This window comes from Lonchura striata, chromosome 14, assembly GCF_050655825.1.
Source record: "Lonchura striata isolate lonStrDom1 chromosome 14, ASM5065582v1, whole genome shotgun sequence".
NCBI classification, from domain to species: domain Eukaryota; kingdom Metazoa; phylum Chordata; class Aves; order Passeriformes; family Estrildidae; genus Lonchura; species Lonchura striata.
The window spans coordinates 1,153,513-1,169,447 of NC_140716.1; the positions used below are offsets into that span (position 1 = coordinate 1,153,513).

At 50.2% G+C, this 15,935-nt stretch overlaps 1 protein-coding gene across 12 annotated transcripts in view; it reads left to right on the forward strand.

Annotated features, from left to right (window-relative positions):
• ARHGAP17 (Rho GTPase activating protein 17) overlaps positions 1–15,367 on the forward strand; it is a 41,461-nt gene extending 26,094 nt beyond the window's left edge. Inside the window, exons 10-22 of one of the 12 annotated variants that reach the window (XM_085591993.1) lie at positions 1,152–1,279; positions 1,716–1,827; positions 2,366–2,447; positions 2,871–2,951; positions 3,594–3,707; positions 4,057–4,148; positions 4,274–4,430; positions 5,641–5,886; positions 7,323–7,486; positions 8,122–8,673; positions 10,167–10,190; positions 12,125–12,169; positions 14,336–15,367. In XM_085591993.1, the coding sequence (XP_085448119.1) occupies positions 1,152–1,279; positions 1,716–1,827; positions 2,366–2,447; positions 2,871–2,951; positions 3,594–3,707; positions 4,057–4,148; positions 4,274–4,430; positions 5,641–5,886; positions 7,323–7,486; positions 8,122–8,673; positions 10,167–10,189 (1,751 nt within the window). In that variant the 3' untranslated portion in view covers position 10,190; positions 12,125–12,169; positions 14,336–15,367. Of the gene's footprint in view, positions 1–1,151; positions 1,280–1,715; positions 1,828–2,365; positions 2,448–2,870; positions 2,952–3,593; positions 3,708–4,056; positions 4,149–4,273; positions 4,431–5,640; positions 5,887–7,322; positions 7,487–8,121; positions 8,674–10,166; positions 10,191–12,124 lie in introns of all 12 variants that reach the window. The other 11 variants (XM_085591994.1, XM_085591992.1, XM_085591995.1 and 8 more) reach the window with 11 other exon arrangements.
• The last annotated feature ends 568 nt before the right edge of the window (positions 15,368–15,935 follow it).

Genomic DNA, 15,935 nt, shown 5'->3' on the forward strand with positions numbered 1-15,935 from the left:
AGAAGGTGGCTGGGAGCCACGGTGGCCAAGTGGCTGAACGTGGGGGATTTCTCACTTGTGTTTCCAGCTGCAGTGTGAATTAGAATCCCTACAGGTTTGGGTTGGAAGGGATCCTAAACTCATCGAGTGCCACCCTGCCCTGGCAGGGAACCTTCCATGACCTCAGGGTGCTCCAAGCCCCGTCCAGCCCGGCCTGGGACACTCCAGGGATGGGAGCTGGGACTTTGGACAAGCACTGAGGTTTCTTTTCCTGATGTTTGCTGTAGTTTGCAAAGGTTGGGAAATGCCCTGTGCATCTCATGGCGTGTTAACGAATGAGAGGCACTAAAAGCAGACAAGGGAGGTGATTGATGTGGTTTTGTAAAGAATAGGGGTGAGTGAAATCCTTTGCAGAAACACTTTGCCTTCAGAGAGCTCTTTGAAGTCCTCTGAAGTTTTTGTCCTTCTTGGCCTCTTTTCCACATAAAAGAAATAACACATCTGTACTAACAATAACCTTTTACATCTGCATTTTTTCAGTTAAAATAGCAGAAATGGGTCAAAACGTAAATCGTAGGAAAGAAGAAATTCACAGTCAATTTGGAGAAATTTGTGCAAATTGGAGTTAAACAAGAGTTGAAGAATTAAATTGAAAATTTGGATGTTGTGGTGCTGGCCTGTTACCATGGTAGTTCTGACGTGATACACTGGGGCTCTTAACATCCATTGTAATTTGCTGATTTAAAGAATGAAACAGCTCAGTTTCTATTCACTTTAAATACAGTTAAAACCAAAATCAGCCCAGGTCATGCAGACTGGGCAAAATTTGCCTCACAGATTCTTGCAGACTGGAGCCAAATCAGTGTTACTGGAACGTGCAGCCTTGTGCTGGCACTTGTTGGGGTTTGTTATTTATAATTCCAGTTATACACAGAATTTGTACATGATATTCCATCCAGAAAGATGCAGAAGTATTTTTTTCTTGACCACCAGCAGCCTCATTTTCTCTTTGCTCATGACCCAAGGGACTTTACCAATCACGGGCTGTAAAACTCCTGCTGTAGTCTGAACATTTCTGTGCTGTACTAGAGGCTTCCTTCTCTTCTTGCCTGGGCTGTAATTCAAGGGTTTGGGAGATAGCCTGCTCAGTGTTTTGATACTCTCCAACTTAGACAAATGGACTGAAAAGCCAGCTTTTGGAACTGCCCTGGAGGAGCATCTGAAGCGCAGCGGGCGGGAAATCGCCGTTCCTATCGAAGCCTGTGTCATGATGCTCCTGGAAACAGGGATGAGAGAGGAGGTGGGTAATTCCAGGGAGCTAATTCCAGGCCAGGAATCATGGGGAAGAGGGCCAGTGAAGCTCATGAGCTGGTGTCTGTTTGTTAACATGGTCCTTAACTAATTTCTTCATTGAGTAGTTGGTAAATGTTTTGCAAGGGAATAACTCAGCGTGTGTGAAGTGTCTTGGAGGTGGATGCACAGATAGTGAAATTAGGGGTGGGCCAAGGGTGGGAAGGGGCTGAACCATGGTCAGGTGGCAGTGACAGGGCACATGAAGGCTCAGCTGGGTCACAACTGTCAGGGGAAAGCACCAAAGCTGGAATGTTCTGAAAGAGGCTATTGTAAAACTGTTGTAAAACTATTGTAAAACTGTTGTAAAACTGTAAAACTGGTGCTGTTCCAGCCTTGTGTCAATGTGTGGTTACCAATCAGTACATTTTGTTTCTCTGGTGCAGGGCTTGTTCAGAATTGCTGCTGGAGCCTCCAAGTTAAAGAAGCTGAAAGCTGCCCTGGACTGTTCCACGTCCCAGCTGGATGAGTTCTACTCGGATCCCCACGCTGTTGCAGGTATTAGGAGTGCTCTGAATCCAACCCAGGTGTAAATTGACACAACTTCGTGCTGGTCAGGTGTTGATGTCCACAGCCAGACTGGGAGAAGTGCCAATCAGTGGAAGGTTCACAGCACAGTTTGACACAGATAAGTGCAGGGTGCCCGTGCTGATCACAGCTGATGTGTTTGTGACAATGGTGTGTGACATTCAGGTGATCATAATGGCCCAGCTGTCACATCTCTCATGACAGGATGTTAACATGGTCAAGGTAGATTAGAGCTATGTGTAGACCTTCAGTACATCTTTGTAAGAAATCCTTTGTCTTGAAGAGGTGATTCAGAGTTTTACAGCATGTTTCTGCCAGACTGCACCAAGTGCTGACAGACCCTTTGTGCTGAGGTCTGAGCAGTTCCACTGTGCAGGTGTCAGGCCTTGCCACTTCCCCTGGCACTTGGAATTCATTGTGCAGATAAAACTGCAAATGTGAGGGCAGAATTTCCCTGAAGTGTGAAAGCAGTGGCTGAGGAGCCAGCCTGTCCCTGTTTGCATTGCAGGTGCCCTGAAATCCTATTTGCGGGAGCTGCCAGAGCCTCTGATGACCTACAGCCTGTACGAGGAGTGGACACAAGCTGCAAAGTAAGCATGCTAGGAATAGCTACAGAGGAAGTCATGCTGCACATTTCTGTTAAATTTGATTCTTCATAGATGAATTCAAAAGAAACAACCAGGCTCACACAGTTATTTATTATTTCACTAACGGGTATTTCGTGTAACAAATTATTTTAAATAATAAATAGCTTAATACAACTTGCAGAAAATGTGGTGAAATACCTTCTTTGTTTAACTGTTAGGGTTGCTTCAGGCTGCTGGCTGCACAGTATTGATGCTCAAGCAGTTTTGTGGCAGGTAGAGATAACTCAGGCATCTGACAAGCAGGTTACCAAGTACAAAACATTTATTTGCCATAAATGGAAGTTGATATCATCATCTCTTTGTCACTGCAGAAACTAATTCCTGCCTTGAAAGTAAGATGTCATGGCATTTTTTTTGTCCTTTCAGTATTCAGGACCAGGATAAGAAGCTCCAGGAGTTATGGAGGATTTGTAACAGATTACCTGAGCATTACCGTGTTAACTTCAGGTGGGTGTGAACACCTCTTAGCTCAGCTGCTTTGCACCTCGAAGCCAATTAAACTAAACTCTAATCCAGGTGTGCTGTTCTTGGCCAAATTCAGTGAGATTTATAAAAATACCTCTTATTTCATGCAGCAGTGGCCCTGCGCAGGAGGTGTCCTCAGATTAATTCCCTATCAGCTGTCAGGAAATAGTGATGCACAGAGTCTTTCTGCTTATGGCTCATGCTCTGCTCTGTGCTGTAGTTTCCACTATTAGAAACCACCTGGATCTATCTTCAACATCTCATTTTTCCTTTTGGTTATGCGCTTTGGAAATGAACCGGAACAAAACCAGCTCTGGTGATTCCTAGAAGCATGGAATTTCCATTACAGGACATAAAACTAGCTGAAATGAAGCATTTTTCTCTGGAAGTATAACATTTCTGTGGTTCTGTTTTGCTAAGATGGGAGCTGCTTTCTTTGCTACCCAGTTCAAGTTTTATGAGTCAGGAGCAGAAGCTTTGGGCAGCTGCCAAGCAAGAAGGCTGCTCATCTCATTTCCTTGTTGTTGGGAGCTCTCTGTACAAGTTCTTGAATTTTTATTTACTTGCTTTCAACAAGAAATGCTCATGGTTCCTGCTGTTTAATTATTTCTTTCCTTTTTGAAGGTATTTAATCAAATTTTTAGCCAAGCTTGCCCAGAACAGTGACGTTAACAAAATGACACCGAGTAACATCGCCATAGTCTTGGGCCCCAACTTGCTGTGGGCAAAGAATGAAGGGTGAGTTCTTTTAAGAAAGCTGCAAAGCAGAACTGGGTGAAGCTGTAGAACTGACAGGTTTAAGTCCTTTGGCAAGGAATTTAGCAATTCACAGCAACAGACTGTTTACCTAAAAAATATTTGAAATGTTCTTTCAGCCCATGCCTCCAGGTCCTTTGAGGCAGGAGGGGTTTAGGGGGTGTTTCCAAAAACTGTGAATGTTCCTGAAGAGTCTGGAGTCCAGCACAGTTGCTCTTTCTCTGCTACTGAGGCGCTGATCCATCATGCTTAGCCTAAGCTGCTATTTAGGTAGTTGGAATTGATTTGATTTTTTTACTTTGACGGAGCTCTGTTCAAACCTCCCCTGCAGGTCCCTTGCTGAAATGGCAGCAGCCACTTCGGTGCACGTGGTAGCAGTTATTGAGCCCATCATTCAGCACGCAGACTGGTTCTTCCCTGGAGGTGAGTTCCTGCCACAGCTCAGCAGTTTGAGCCCTCCAGGTCACCCTCGCTGGCCTGTGCACTGAGGCTCCCCTCGGGCTGGGCGTGTGTCTGAGGAGGCAGTCTGTCTGTCTGTCCCTTTGCAGATGAGGATTTCAATGTGTCTGGGGCGTTCGTGGCAGTTCCTGCTGTAAATTCCAATCACTTGTCACACACTGGGAATGATTATGAATGTGGGACCCTGGAGAGGAAGAGGCCTCTGAGCATGACAGTGATGGAAGGGGATTTGCTGAAGAAGGAAAGGTAGGTGTAATTCTCTTATTTAGAGGGTCCATTACACCCTCTTCCAATGAGGTTTCAATCAGACACCTTCACTGGTGTCAGGAGAGGAATTTCACGGGAATGCTGTAGATAACCACAGTGATTTGTTTCCTGTTGCTGCAGCCTGAGGATGGCTCAAAGGTAATGTACTGTTACTTCCTTCCAGTTACACTCTGTGCATGCTAAAGCCCAAGCAGATATTGCTGCTCCCAGTCTCCTGGCACCCATTGGGGCTGGTCTGAGATTCACTGGAACAGAAGTGCCTGTTCAGTCGCCTCTCTCAGTCTCTAACTTCTGGTATTCCATGGCTTCTCTTTCAAAGCCCATAAGCTGAGGTGATGTTACCTGGTGCCTTCATGATAAGACTTCTGAGTTGATGATGGTACAGTATTGCCACAGCAAGCAGTAGAATGCTAAAAATTCCCAGTAAAACGTGCTGTTTCCCATATAACATGTAGTGTAACGTTCATTTTTATCACTCATCATGAGTACTCAAGTGATGTGCTTGTTTTTAGCTGTTGATGCAAATGTTGTTACCTGTTAGCTGTGACCAGCCACATGCAAATTTGTCAACACTCACAGAGGAAGAAGAAAATCGGTTCAAGATTCAGTGTTTAACACAACAAGAATAAAATAATTTCTAGAATGAATGTGCTGTATGCATTCTAAAATCTGTTAGAGCTGGGGTCTGTTTCTTCTCCATTGTTGAAACGCAAATAGAATGATTTGGGTTGGAAAGGACTGTAAGGATCTCTCTTTCCAGCCCCCAAATCACAGCCTGTATCCAGTAGCTTTTTTTTTTTTTAATCTCTGCTGCAACTTAGTGTGTGGTAGAAACAAAATTCATGTGGCAAAATACATTTGGTGAGGAGCTACTCTGGTGTGTGAGGAACCGTCTGTATTTACACGTGAGATTCCGAGTGCTCTGACCTCATTGTCATCAGTGTTTGTCTCCAAATGTAATCGAGTAGTTTGTTCGCTGACGTTCAGCCTGTCCCTCCGTGGGGATGAGCCAAACCCGTTGCATGTTTAACATTGCTGGTGTTGTGCAGCAGAGGAGGCTTTAACACCGCGGGGTCGGAGCTTTCCTCCTTCGCTTTGCATGCGGGGGTTCCTGGGGGTGGGACCCCCGAGTCCTGCTGCAGCAGCCCGGGGGTGGCCGCCTGCCGCTCACTGTCTCTTCTCTCTGTAGCTTTGGCGTGAAGGTGCTGGAGCTGCCCGCGACCCCGCGGCGATGTGGCACTGTAAGCAGAAAGCTCACATCGCCCGCCTTCCAGCCGCCGCTGCCGCCCTGCGAGCCCGCGGCGCTGCCCGAGCAGCACTGCCCTGCCGGGGCTGAGCCCGGCCCCGGGGCTGCTCCCGGGGCTGCTCCCGGGGCTGCTCCCGGCCCCGCTGCCCCCGCCGAGCAGCCCCAGCCTCCGGGCGCTGAGGATGCCAGGTAAGAGGCACGGCTGGCGCTGGCAGCGGCTTGGCAGCGGCTCCGGCAGCAAGCCGGTGCCACCCGTGCCTCCTGGGATGTGCCCTGGCAGCAGCGCCCTGCAGGAGCTCTCCTGCCACAATTGGCCTTCTGAAACGACACACTGAATTGGTCTAATCAAATAGCAGCCGTGGTTCTGGGTGTTCCGGAATTCATCTGCTGATAGAGCATACGCAGGTCTGTCTGTTCCGGAGTTCATCTTGTAAGGTACCAGAATCCTTGGAGAAAAATGATATTGAAAATGATCATGATGATGAAAATGATCATCATGATGATGAAAATGATGATGATAATATATATGATGATAATAATAAAAAATACACACTGTTGCTGCTGCCCGCACTGACCTTCCCAGGTTACATTCTGCAGATGTGCACACAGGTGGCACCAGTTTGCTGCTGAAAGAGCCAAACCTACAGTGGCAATACCAGAAACCTGTTGGTCTTGTTTGTTGTTTCTTGTACTCGTTATCTGGATATGTCTTGTTTTGTTTATTTGTCTGTAGCAGGTGTTAGTGATGAGCAGACTTGCTTACTAGAAAACTTGCAGTCAGTTTATCATATTTCAGGATTATTTTCTTTAGGACAGGTAGGTACACATGCTCTTTGCTGTTTAATTTCTCTTGTGTCCCTGGACACCAAGGCTAATTGCAGCAGCCTGAATTCCTCCTGTGAGGTGGAAGCAGCACTTTGCTGTCAGCTCTTCAGTGTTCTGAGAGCTGTGACAAGCCACCTGTGCAGCCTGCAGCGTTTCCAAATGTCAGCCTCAGGGTGAAACCCCACCGTGGGGTTTGCTGCAGCACTGACTCTTGTGCACAAAGCTTGTTCTCAGGTGACATATTTACAAAACCAGCTCGTTTGGAAATCCCCTGCACACCAGTATTTCCTCCACTGATGGCTGTTGTGGCAGAGGCAGCTGAAATGAAACCTCAGGGGTCGTGTCTGAAAGTGGCACTTAAAATCTGCACAGCTTCTGTGCAAGTACTCACAGTTTGTTAGCAGCACCTGGAGAAATGGGGATTGCAAAGTGCCAGTGGAAGCGAGTAAAGCCAATCCTTTTGAGGGCTGAATTGAAGTGAGAGAAGCCTGCAGGTACACGGCCACAGGAGGGGACCCTGCCCAAACCACCTCACCTGGCTCATCCTCCACCATCCCTCATCAACCCAGCACTTCACCACCGAGCCATGTCCTCAAGTGCCACATCCAGGTGTTCTCTGAACACTTCAGGGCCTGTGACTCCACCACTGCCCTGGGCACCTGCGCCAGGGCTTGACAATGCTTTCCGTGAGAGCTGTTCCCTCATGCGTGATCCACGGCACGGTTCGTAAGGGAGCAGCTGCAGCCCAGCCAGACAAGGCTCACCACGACCATCTCTAACGTGGGCTCTTTCATTTCCAGTGCCTCAAAGTGCAAGGACAGCTCGTCTGCAGCCACTCCTCCCCCGGTGAGGAACGGCGGCCAGGCAGGGCCGGCCCCGGGCCAGGCAGGGGCCAGCACCTCGCAGCTCGGTGTCAGCCAGCCCCAGAACGCTGCTGGTCCCAGTCCCCACGCCCTGAGGAGAGGTGGGTGTCTGCTTTCCAAGCCTTTCTGCTGCCTTCCAAGCCTCGGTGTACTGCAGAAATGCTGCTGAAATAACTTCATCAGCATCTCTGCCCTTACACAGGCAGGAGTTGACTCTGCTGGCTTGTTCCCAGGGCCTGGCTGTAAAACAGCTGTGACTTTTACACTCTGAATGGTGACAGTGTCACCAGTGCTGTTTAACAAACTCTCTCAAAAGCTATTGATCAGTAAATGCTTATATTTGATAATGCACCATTTGATTTTGATAACATAGCTGGGGATGTTTTGTGCTGCTGATTGTTTTCTTTGGGAGCTTGGTTTGGACTTGTAGAATTCCAAAGTGGTTTGGGTTGGAAGGGATCTTACAGCTCATCTTGTTCCATCCTCTGCCACAGGCAGGGACAGCTTCCACTGTCCCAGGGTGCTCCCAGCCCTGTCCGGCCTGGCCTGGAACACTGCCAGGGATCCAGGTGCAGCCCCAGCTGCTCTGGGCACCTGTGCCAGGGCCTGCCACCCTCCCAGGGAGCAATTCCTTCCCCATATCCCATCCAACCCCCCTCCCTGGCAGTGGGAAGCCATTCCCCGTGCCCTGTCACTGCTGTCCCTGATGCTGGGCTCTCCCCTCTTCTCTCCACAGCTGTGAAGAAGCCGGCACCAGCCCCCCCCAAACCAGCCAACCCCCCCCCGGGGCAGCCAGGGAGCCAAAGCTCTTCCCCAGCTGCTCAGCCACCTTCTGTCTCCCCAAAACCTCCGGCCAGAAGCTCTTCTCCCCCCGCCCAGCACGCCAACCAAGGAGCAGCCCAGACCTCCTCCCCGTGCCAGGTTTCTGCACCCCGGAGATACTCCAGCAGCCTGTCCCCGCTGCAAGCTCCCAGCCACCCTCCCCCGCAGCCCCCGGCGCAGGCAACCCCTCCCCTGCAGCCCCGGGGCAGCAGCCAAGCATGTCCAGGGGAGCAGGGCCCCGAGCAGCCGCTGCCGCAGACCCCCACGCCGCCCGACACGCCGCCGCTGGGCAAGCACGCCGTGCCCCCCGAGCCCTGCCCGGCGCCCTGCCCGCCCCAGCCCGGCACCTTGCCCCGGCCACGGCCCGTGCCCAAGCCCAGGAACAGACCCAGCGTGCCCCCTCCGCCTCACCCTCCCTCGCAGCCGCCTGCAGACCCCACGCACACGGCCTCCAAAATAGTCACAGGTGAGTGCGTGGCCCTGGCACTGCCAGGGCAGGAGATAGTGCCTGGGGTGGGGGCATGGGGGGGCCTGGCCAGCACAAAGCACAGCGAGATGCTCCATAGCTCATTCCCAGTTCATATCTGTAGCACAAAGCACAGCTGGATGCTCCATAGCTCATTCCCAGTTCATACCTGACCAGCACAAACCATGGTTAGATGCTCCATAGCTCATTCCCAGTTCATATCTGTAGCACAAAGCACAGCGAGATGCTCCGTAGCTCATTCCCAGTTCATACCTGACCAGCACAAACCATGGTTAGATGCTCCATAGCTCATTCCCAGTTCATGCCTGACCAGCACAAACCATGGTTAGATGCTCCATAGCTCATTCCCAGTTCATGCCTGACCAGCACAAACCATGGTGAGATGCTCCATAGCTCATTCCCAGTTCATGCCTGGCCAGCACAAACCATGGTTAGATGCTCCATAGCTCATTCCCAGTTCATGCCTGACCAGCACAAACCATGGTTAGATGCTCCATAGCTCATTCCCAATTCACACCTGGCCAGCACAAACCATGGTTAGATGCTCCATAGCTCATTCCCAGTTCATGCCTGGCCAGCACAAACCATGGTTAGATGCTCCATAGCTCATTCCCAGTTCATGCCTGGCCAGCACAAACCATGGTGAGATGCTCCATAGCTCATTCCCACTTCGTGCCCACCCAGCTGCTCTGTGCACGAGGCTCTCATCCTGAGGCAGAAGTGTTTGGGGGCAAGTGGACATGAACTTCTGTTTTTTGTTTTTTTTTTTTTTCCTGTTTGGAAGTTTAACACTGATAGCAGAGCCAGCACGGCATCTTGGCAGTCAATTCTGCTTGTACATCTGTTGCCAAAAAGCAAATATTTAGAGGAGGGAGAAGATGTAGCCAAGGATGGTGGATTTCAGCACATACTGAGATAAGAACAGGGCACAAGTGGTCACTGGCACATGTTTTAGCAGGCAAAACATGCAGAGAATATTTTACCTTACAAGAACAGAGCCTTCTGATGTGCATTTAAGTTGGACATCCAGAAGTTAAAGAATCACCTGTATTAAACTCTGTTTCTTAGGTCAATATTTATAGAGCCTCACATTTTAAATGCAGCTCTTGTTTTAAGACAACAATGGAGTAAAGAGAAACTTTTGTCTTCTCACAGAAGCTTCATGAAGCTTGTAGTTTCCAGTTTGGTGGGGATAATGTTTCTTTAATAAAGTTTATTTTTTTTATGTAGTTGCTAAGGCCATTCAAAACCAGCAGTTTTTGGAATGTTTTCCTGCTGAGTCACTGCTTATTCTGGGAAATTCTGAAGGAAGAGATACTGAATGTGGGAGACTAATGCTTTTAAATCTACTTATAATTAATAATGGTTGGAACTTTCCCATGACACTGCAGCTTCTCTAGAATTAGACTAATGTGTTGGAATGCAGAGTATCAATTCTGTTGCCTAACAGCTCTACCCCAATGCCTTCACAGGTGGGGATGGTTACTGCGAATAAGGTTTGTACTCACAGAAACTGAACTGCTGACCTGCTCCTGTTCGTAGCTTTGAGTTCAGATGTGTGCTTGGAACTGTGCTCTGCCAGCCCTGTGTTCTCCCCCCTCCATAGGAACTGTGCTCTGCCAGCTCTGTGTCTCATCTCTGCACAGCACTCAGCCTGCAAGGGGCTCAAGCCTCTGCTGCAGTGAGCATTCAGTTATCCCTTAAGGCCCTGGAGAGAATTAACCCTTCACAGCAGCCCCCAGAGTTAGTCCCCAATCAGGTGTGATGGGCGACCCCTTTCCAGCAGGCTTCATCTCCTCAGTGCAGGCAAATTGGATTTTTCCTACACTTTGGTGGTGTGTGGTTATGTTTTAACATAGCTCTCACTGTAGTTTTGCAGTTCTTTTCAGCAACTTGGAGTTTTATTGGCAAAACCCAGGCTGAGCCCGTGGCAGAGCAGCCCCTGCACCGTGGCACCTTCCAGGCTCCCTGCTGGCTCTGCTGCACACCCCACTGCTGGCCTGGGGGGCCCTGGGGTGCTGCCCCATTGCCTGGGTGCTGCCCCATTGCCTGGGTGCTGCCCCATTGCCTGGGTGCTGCCCCACTGCTGGCCTGGGGGGCCCTGGGGTGCTGCCCCACTGCCTGGGTGCTGCCCCACTGCCTGGGTGCTGCTCCTGCTGCCTCCCCAGGGAGCACTGGGGACTCAGGGCTGCCAGGCTCTCCCAGGCTTTGCCTCTGCAGCAGGGCTGAAATCAGGCTTGGACTGAGAACTCATGCTGGAAGTCATTCAGGCTGGAAGTCATTCAGCTTTGGGGTTCTGTTAATTGGAGAAGGAGGTGCCCAGAGCAGCTGGGGCTGCCCCTGGATCCCTGGCAGTGCCCAAGGCCAGGCTGGGTGGGCTTGGAGGAACCTGGGACAGCCAGAGGTTTCCCTGCCTATTATAGGATTCCATGAAGAAACCTGCAGTTAATGAGCTGCTTAAGCAACTGAAAAGTAGCTTTGATTTTTAAAATAACTGACTTCTGATTGTACTTTTGTCAGTATATTTAAAATATGAGGGTAATTTATTCCCAAGCTGAAGTCAGAAGTGAGGCTGGGCTCTGAATCTTGACAGCACTTTACAATGAAGCTAGCAGCAGCAGCTGTGCTAGTGAATCAAACTTCAAGGAAAGACTTAATCTAAATTTCCAAGTGTTTCGTAGTTTGACCATATTTATTTTCGTTTTAAGGTTTTCCTGGTTCTGAGGAAATTGCTTCAATGTAGCAGACAGGGAGGGTTTGTTTTACCCCAGTGCAATGGGAGAAATCCTCATCTTGTAATTAACACCCAGCTGGGGCTGCTTCATTAGAATTGGGCACAGCAAGCACCTGCCAGAGGGGACTGCAAACCAGAGCAAATTGGCCCAGGTGTGTGCTGTGAACACAGAATGGGAGCTCCACACAGGAAAACTGGGAGAGGAAAGCTGCTGAGGGAGGATTCTCTCCAAAACTGCTGAAGGGACCTAGAAGATCCAGCCTGTTCAGCTAAAATCCCCGTGGGGAGGGGTTGAAGTGACACTCAGGCTCACCTCCAGCACTACACTCCATGCTAAAGCATCCACCTTTTCCAGAGCAATGTGTTTTTAAAGGATTAATAATCTGAATTAACACCACCACCTGCACGTAAGAGTGTCTGCTTTAATATTCACACCTGCACATACCAGCACTTACAGACTCACTAATTCACAATGTGCAGCTGCTGGTTTTAATTTGAACCTTAACAAGTGGAATCAGGGAACAAAATTAAGGTGCCAGCAAACCTCATAATGATCCCTGAATTCTGACCTGTCCTCAGGATACTGTTGACTCCTTTGTCCCTGTACTGGCTTTAGTAATGCCTCAAATTCTATTTATGGTGTTCAAGTGAGAAGCCCTAGAATATTCTAATCAAAGGTTTTATTAAATAATCCAGATGTTTGACCAGCATTCAGTAGGAACTGTATTGGCAAGTGCAATGGTAAGGAAAAGGCCCCTGATTGGCCGCCACTGTTGCTAATTGCTAATTGCTAATGATGTGTGTGCTAACTACTAACCCCCCCAGTGCCCTGCTGTGTGTGTGCGTGTCCCCAGCATGGCCAGAGAGGGGCTGCTGCTGCTCCCATTAACCCACTAAAGCCTTGGAGAGCAGAATGTGGCTCCTGCTGTCTCCTGGCCACTCTCCCCTGTGCTGTCTGTCCAGAGCACCAGAATTGTTCTGTCCAGAGCATCAGAATTGTTCTGTCCAGAGCCCCAGAACTGTTCTGTACAGGGCACCAGAATTGTTCTGTACAGAGCCCCAGAACTGTTCTGTCCAGAGCACCAGAACTGTTCTGCACAGAGCACCAGAATTGTTCTGTACAAAGCCCCAGAACTGATCTGTCCAGAGCCCCAGAACTGTTCTGTACAGGGCACCAGAATTGTTCTGTACAGAGCCCCAGAACTGTTCTGTCCAGAGCCCCAGAACTGTTCTGTACAGGGCACCAGAATTGTTCTGTACAAAGCCCCAGAACTGATCTGTCCAGAGCCCCAGAACTGATCTGTACAGAGCCCCAGAACTGATCTGTCCAGAGCACCAGAACTATCTGTCCAGAGCACCAGAATTGTTCTGTACAGAGCCCCAGAACTGATCTGTACAGAGCACCAGAGCTGTTCTGTCCAGAGCACCAGAGCTGATCTGTCCAGAGCACCAGAACTGATCTGTACAGAGCCCCAGAACTTTTCTGTCCAGAGCCCCAGAACTGTTCTGTCCAGAGCACCAGAACTGATCTGTCCAGAGCACCAGAATTGTTCTGTACAGAGCCCCAGAACTGATCTGTCCAGAGCACCAGAACTGATCTGTCCAGAGCACCAGAATTGTTCTGTACAGAGCCCCAGAACTGATCTGTCCAGAGCACCAGAACTGATCTGTCCAGAGCACCAGAATTGTTCTGTACAGAGCCCCAGAACTGATCTGTCCAGAGCACCAGAACTGATCTGTCCAGAGCCCCAGAACTGATCTGTCCAGAGCACCAGAACTGATCTGTCCAGAGCACCAGAGCTGCTCTGTCCCACGCAGGGCTCCTGCTGGATCTGGTGTCACTGCCCTGCCCTGTGCCCCTCTCTCCCCGTGCCACAGCCCCCCAGAGCTCCTGCTCCAGGGGCTGGGGGCCTGGGGTGTCCCTGCCCACGCACAGGGGGGGTGGGATGGGATTTCAGGTCCCTTCCAGCACAAACCATCCTGGCCTTCTGTGCCGGAGCTCCTGCTCGATGCCAGGCCAGGTGGCATTGCAGCTGCCCTGTGCAGGATCCCAGGACTCAGATCCCTGCAGGCTGCTGGCTCCGGGGGCTCAGGAGCAGGGCAGGCTGCACTCAGGGGCTGCTCCCCTCTTCCAGGTCATTCAGAAACCTTCAACTTGAGTTTTCTGCAGTAACTTCTGGGTTAACTTCAGGATTTCATGCTTGAGTTATGAGTCCCAGTCTCTCTAGGATGCCTGTCTGCACCTCCTGTGCTTGAAAACAAGGCATTTATTTGGATTTTTTGTTGATCTAAGTGATCTAAATTACTTCCTATGTGGAGCAGCTGCTGGACTGCAGTAAGGGATGTCACAGCACGTTGTAAATCAGCTTTCCAAAATCCTTGCAAGATTTTCAGTTACCTTTTTTTGAGTTGCTAGGGATTTTTGTGGTCTGATAATTCTAGCTGCCAGGCCAGTCAGTCACCAGAGTTGCAGGATTTTGTGGTCCTTTCTGGACACCTTGGCTTGAACAAAATCCTCCTCTCCCCGGAAGAGGCAAAAACCATGACAGGAGAGAGGTTTAATCTGCACTTGGTGTAAATAACTTCTGCCTCCTTTTGACACCATCCTTGTTCCTGTTGCTTCTCAAAGTCACAGGTGGTGCTCCCTGCTGGATGATTTAGGTGCCAGATTATTTTGCTGAGTGTTTGGACACGAAAGTGCAGAGTAGCTCTCCAGGGGCATTGAGGAATGGGACCCCAAATCGAATTCCTTCAGGGAGAAGGGTTTGTTACTGTGCCCAGGGCTGACCCAGGCGCTGTAGGAGGAGCAGCCCGAGCCGTCCAGCTGGGCTCAGCCCCGTGTGCCCACAGGGGCCAGCTCTGCTCCTGGAGCCTTCCCTGACCCTTCCTCTCCCTTCTGTGTCTAAGGAGATGCCCAGGAGCCCCCGACTCAGTGAGCTGGCCTGCTAAACTTGCTGTTCCCTTTTTGTGCAGACTCTAACCCCAGTATTGCAGAAGCACTTGCAAACCCTCCTGCAGAGCTTCCTGCAGAGCCGGCGGGCAGAGAGCTGCACAACCACCTGCTGCTGGACATGGACACCGACACGGAGAGCACCGCGCTGTGAGCGGCGCCCCGCTCCTCTCGGGGGAACCCCAGACCTGGCAGGGAAAGCTTCTTCTGGCAGCTGGCACGGCTGGCACAGCTGGGCACAGCTGGGCACAGCTGGGCCGGAGCCTCCTGGGGACTCTGAGCTCCAGGGGGGCCCAGGTTGGAGAAGACCCCCGAGGAAATCGAGCCCAACCTTTGGCCACGCTCCGGTTTGGCCCTCAGAAGAAGTTTAATGATCTGGGTCTGGACAACGGTTTTCAAACTCTTGGATGGAAGGAATGAATTCCTGCAGGAACTCGCCTAGGAAGCGTGGTCAGTGCTGGTACAGGTGGTGTTAGCAGAAATTCCAAAAGAGTAAGGAGCAGAACGTTAGTTATTTAAAGTGCATGTCTGTATTTTGGAAATAATCCTTCTCACGGCACGGTTAGAGGTTCTTTGTAGTTCTTAGCCCGTACCAGGAGCTGCCTCCCAGGGACATTCCCTCTCAGATTTGCTGCAGATTCCCCTCAAGCCATGAACCAAACCCCTGCCCCAGTGCTGGTGGTGACTGCTGGTTCTCAGTCACCCTGTGAACTGTGGATGCATCCAGTGCCTTGAAGGACTGTCGTGCTGTAGGAGGAACTTCTGTCTCTTTAATCATTTCATTGCTACTTAGGATCAGTACTTACCCTGATTTCATAGTTATTTGTATTAACCTGCTTTGTTCATGTGCAACTGTTTCACGAGGAAACCGTGCAAATGGGGTTTGTGCTTTTGTTGAAAACGGTTGAATTTTGAAAGAACTTTGAAACAGCTGTTTGGATTCAGAAGTTGAGTGAACATTTATAAAATTAAAGATTGTTTTTTCTCAACTTAAGGCATCTTTATTCTAGTTTTGTTGCTTCCACTTGGTCCTGAAGGTCACAGTGATCCCCTGGACTGCGTAGCTTGGAGTCACTGGCTGCTCAGCTTGGTTTTCCCTTAAGGACCTCAGTGGGAGCACTGTGAGACCTTCCTCTGTCACCACCCCAACCCTGTAACCAATCTTTGTAACTCTAAATTCAGTTTGAAGAGCCACAGACTCCAGTCCTGTGAGTGATGTTGATGTTAGTGCCTCTCCCCCAGGCTTTCCTGCAGTGTTTCACAGGCTCAGGAAGGATCCCCAAGTGCCAATTCCCTTTATGTGGTTTAACAAGAGGATCTCCTGACTCTGTACACTGCTGCAGGTTTCCAGCTGCTCCTGCCTGCTGTCACTGCCTGCACATGCAGCGCTGGGGGTGAGCTTTGCTCCCACCCTGCAGTGTTTAATGAATTCTGGGTGCCCCAGCAGCCTGGGGAGGGGAGCAGGCTCTGCAGGGAGCCAGGGCAGGTGGGGGGCTCCAGGAGGAGCCTCCTCCAACCTGGCCGTGGGGCCCAGAGGTCTTGGTAGCCCCCCAACCC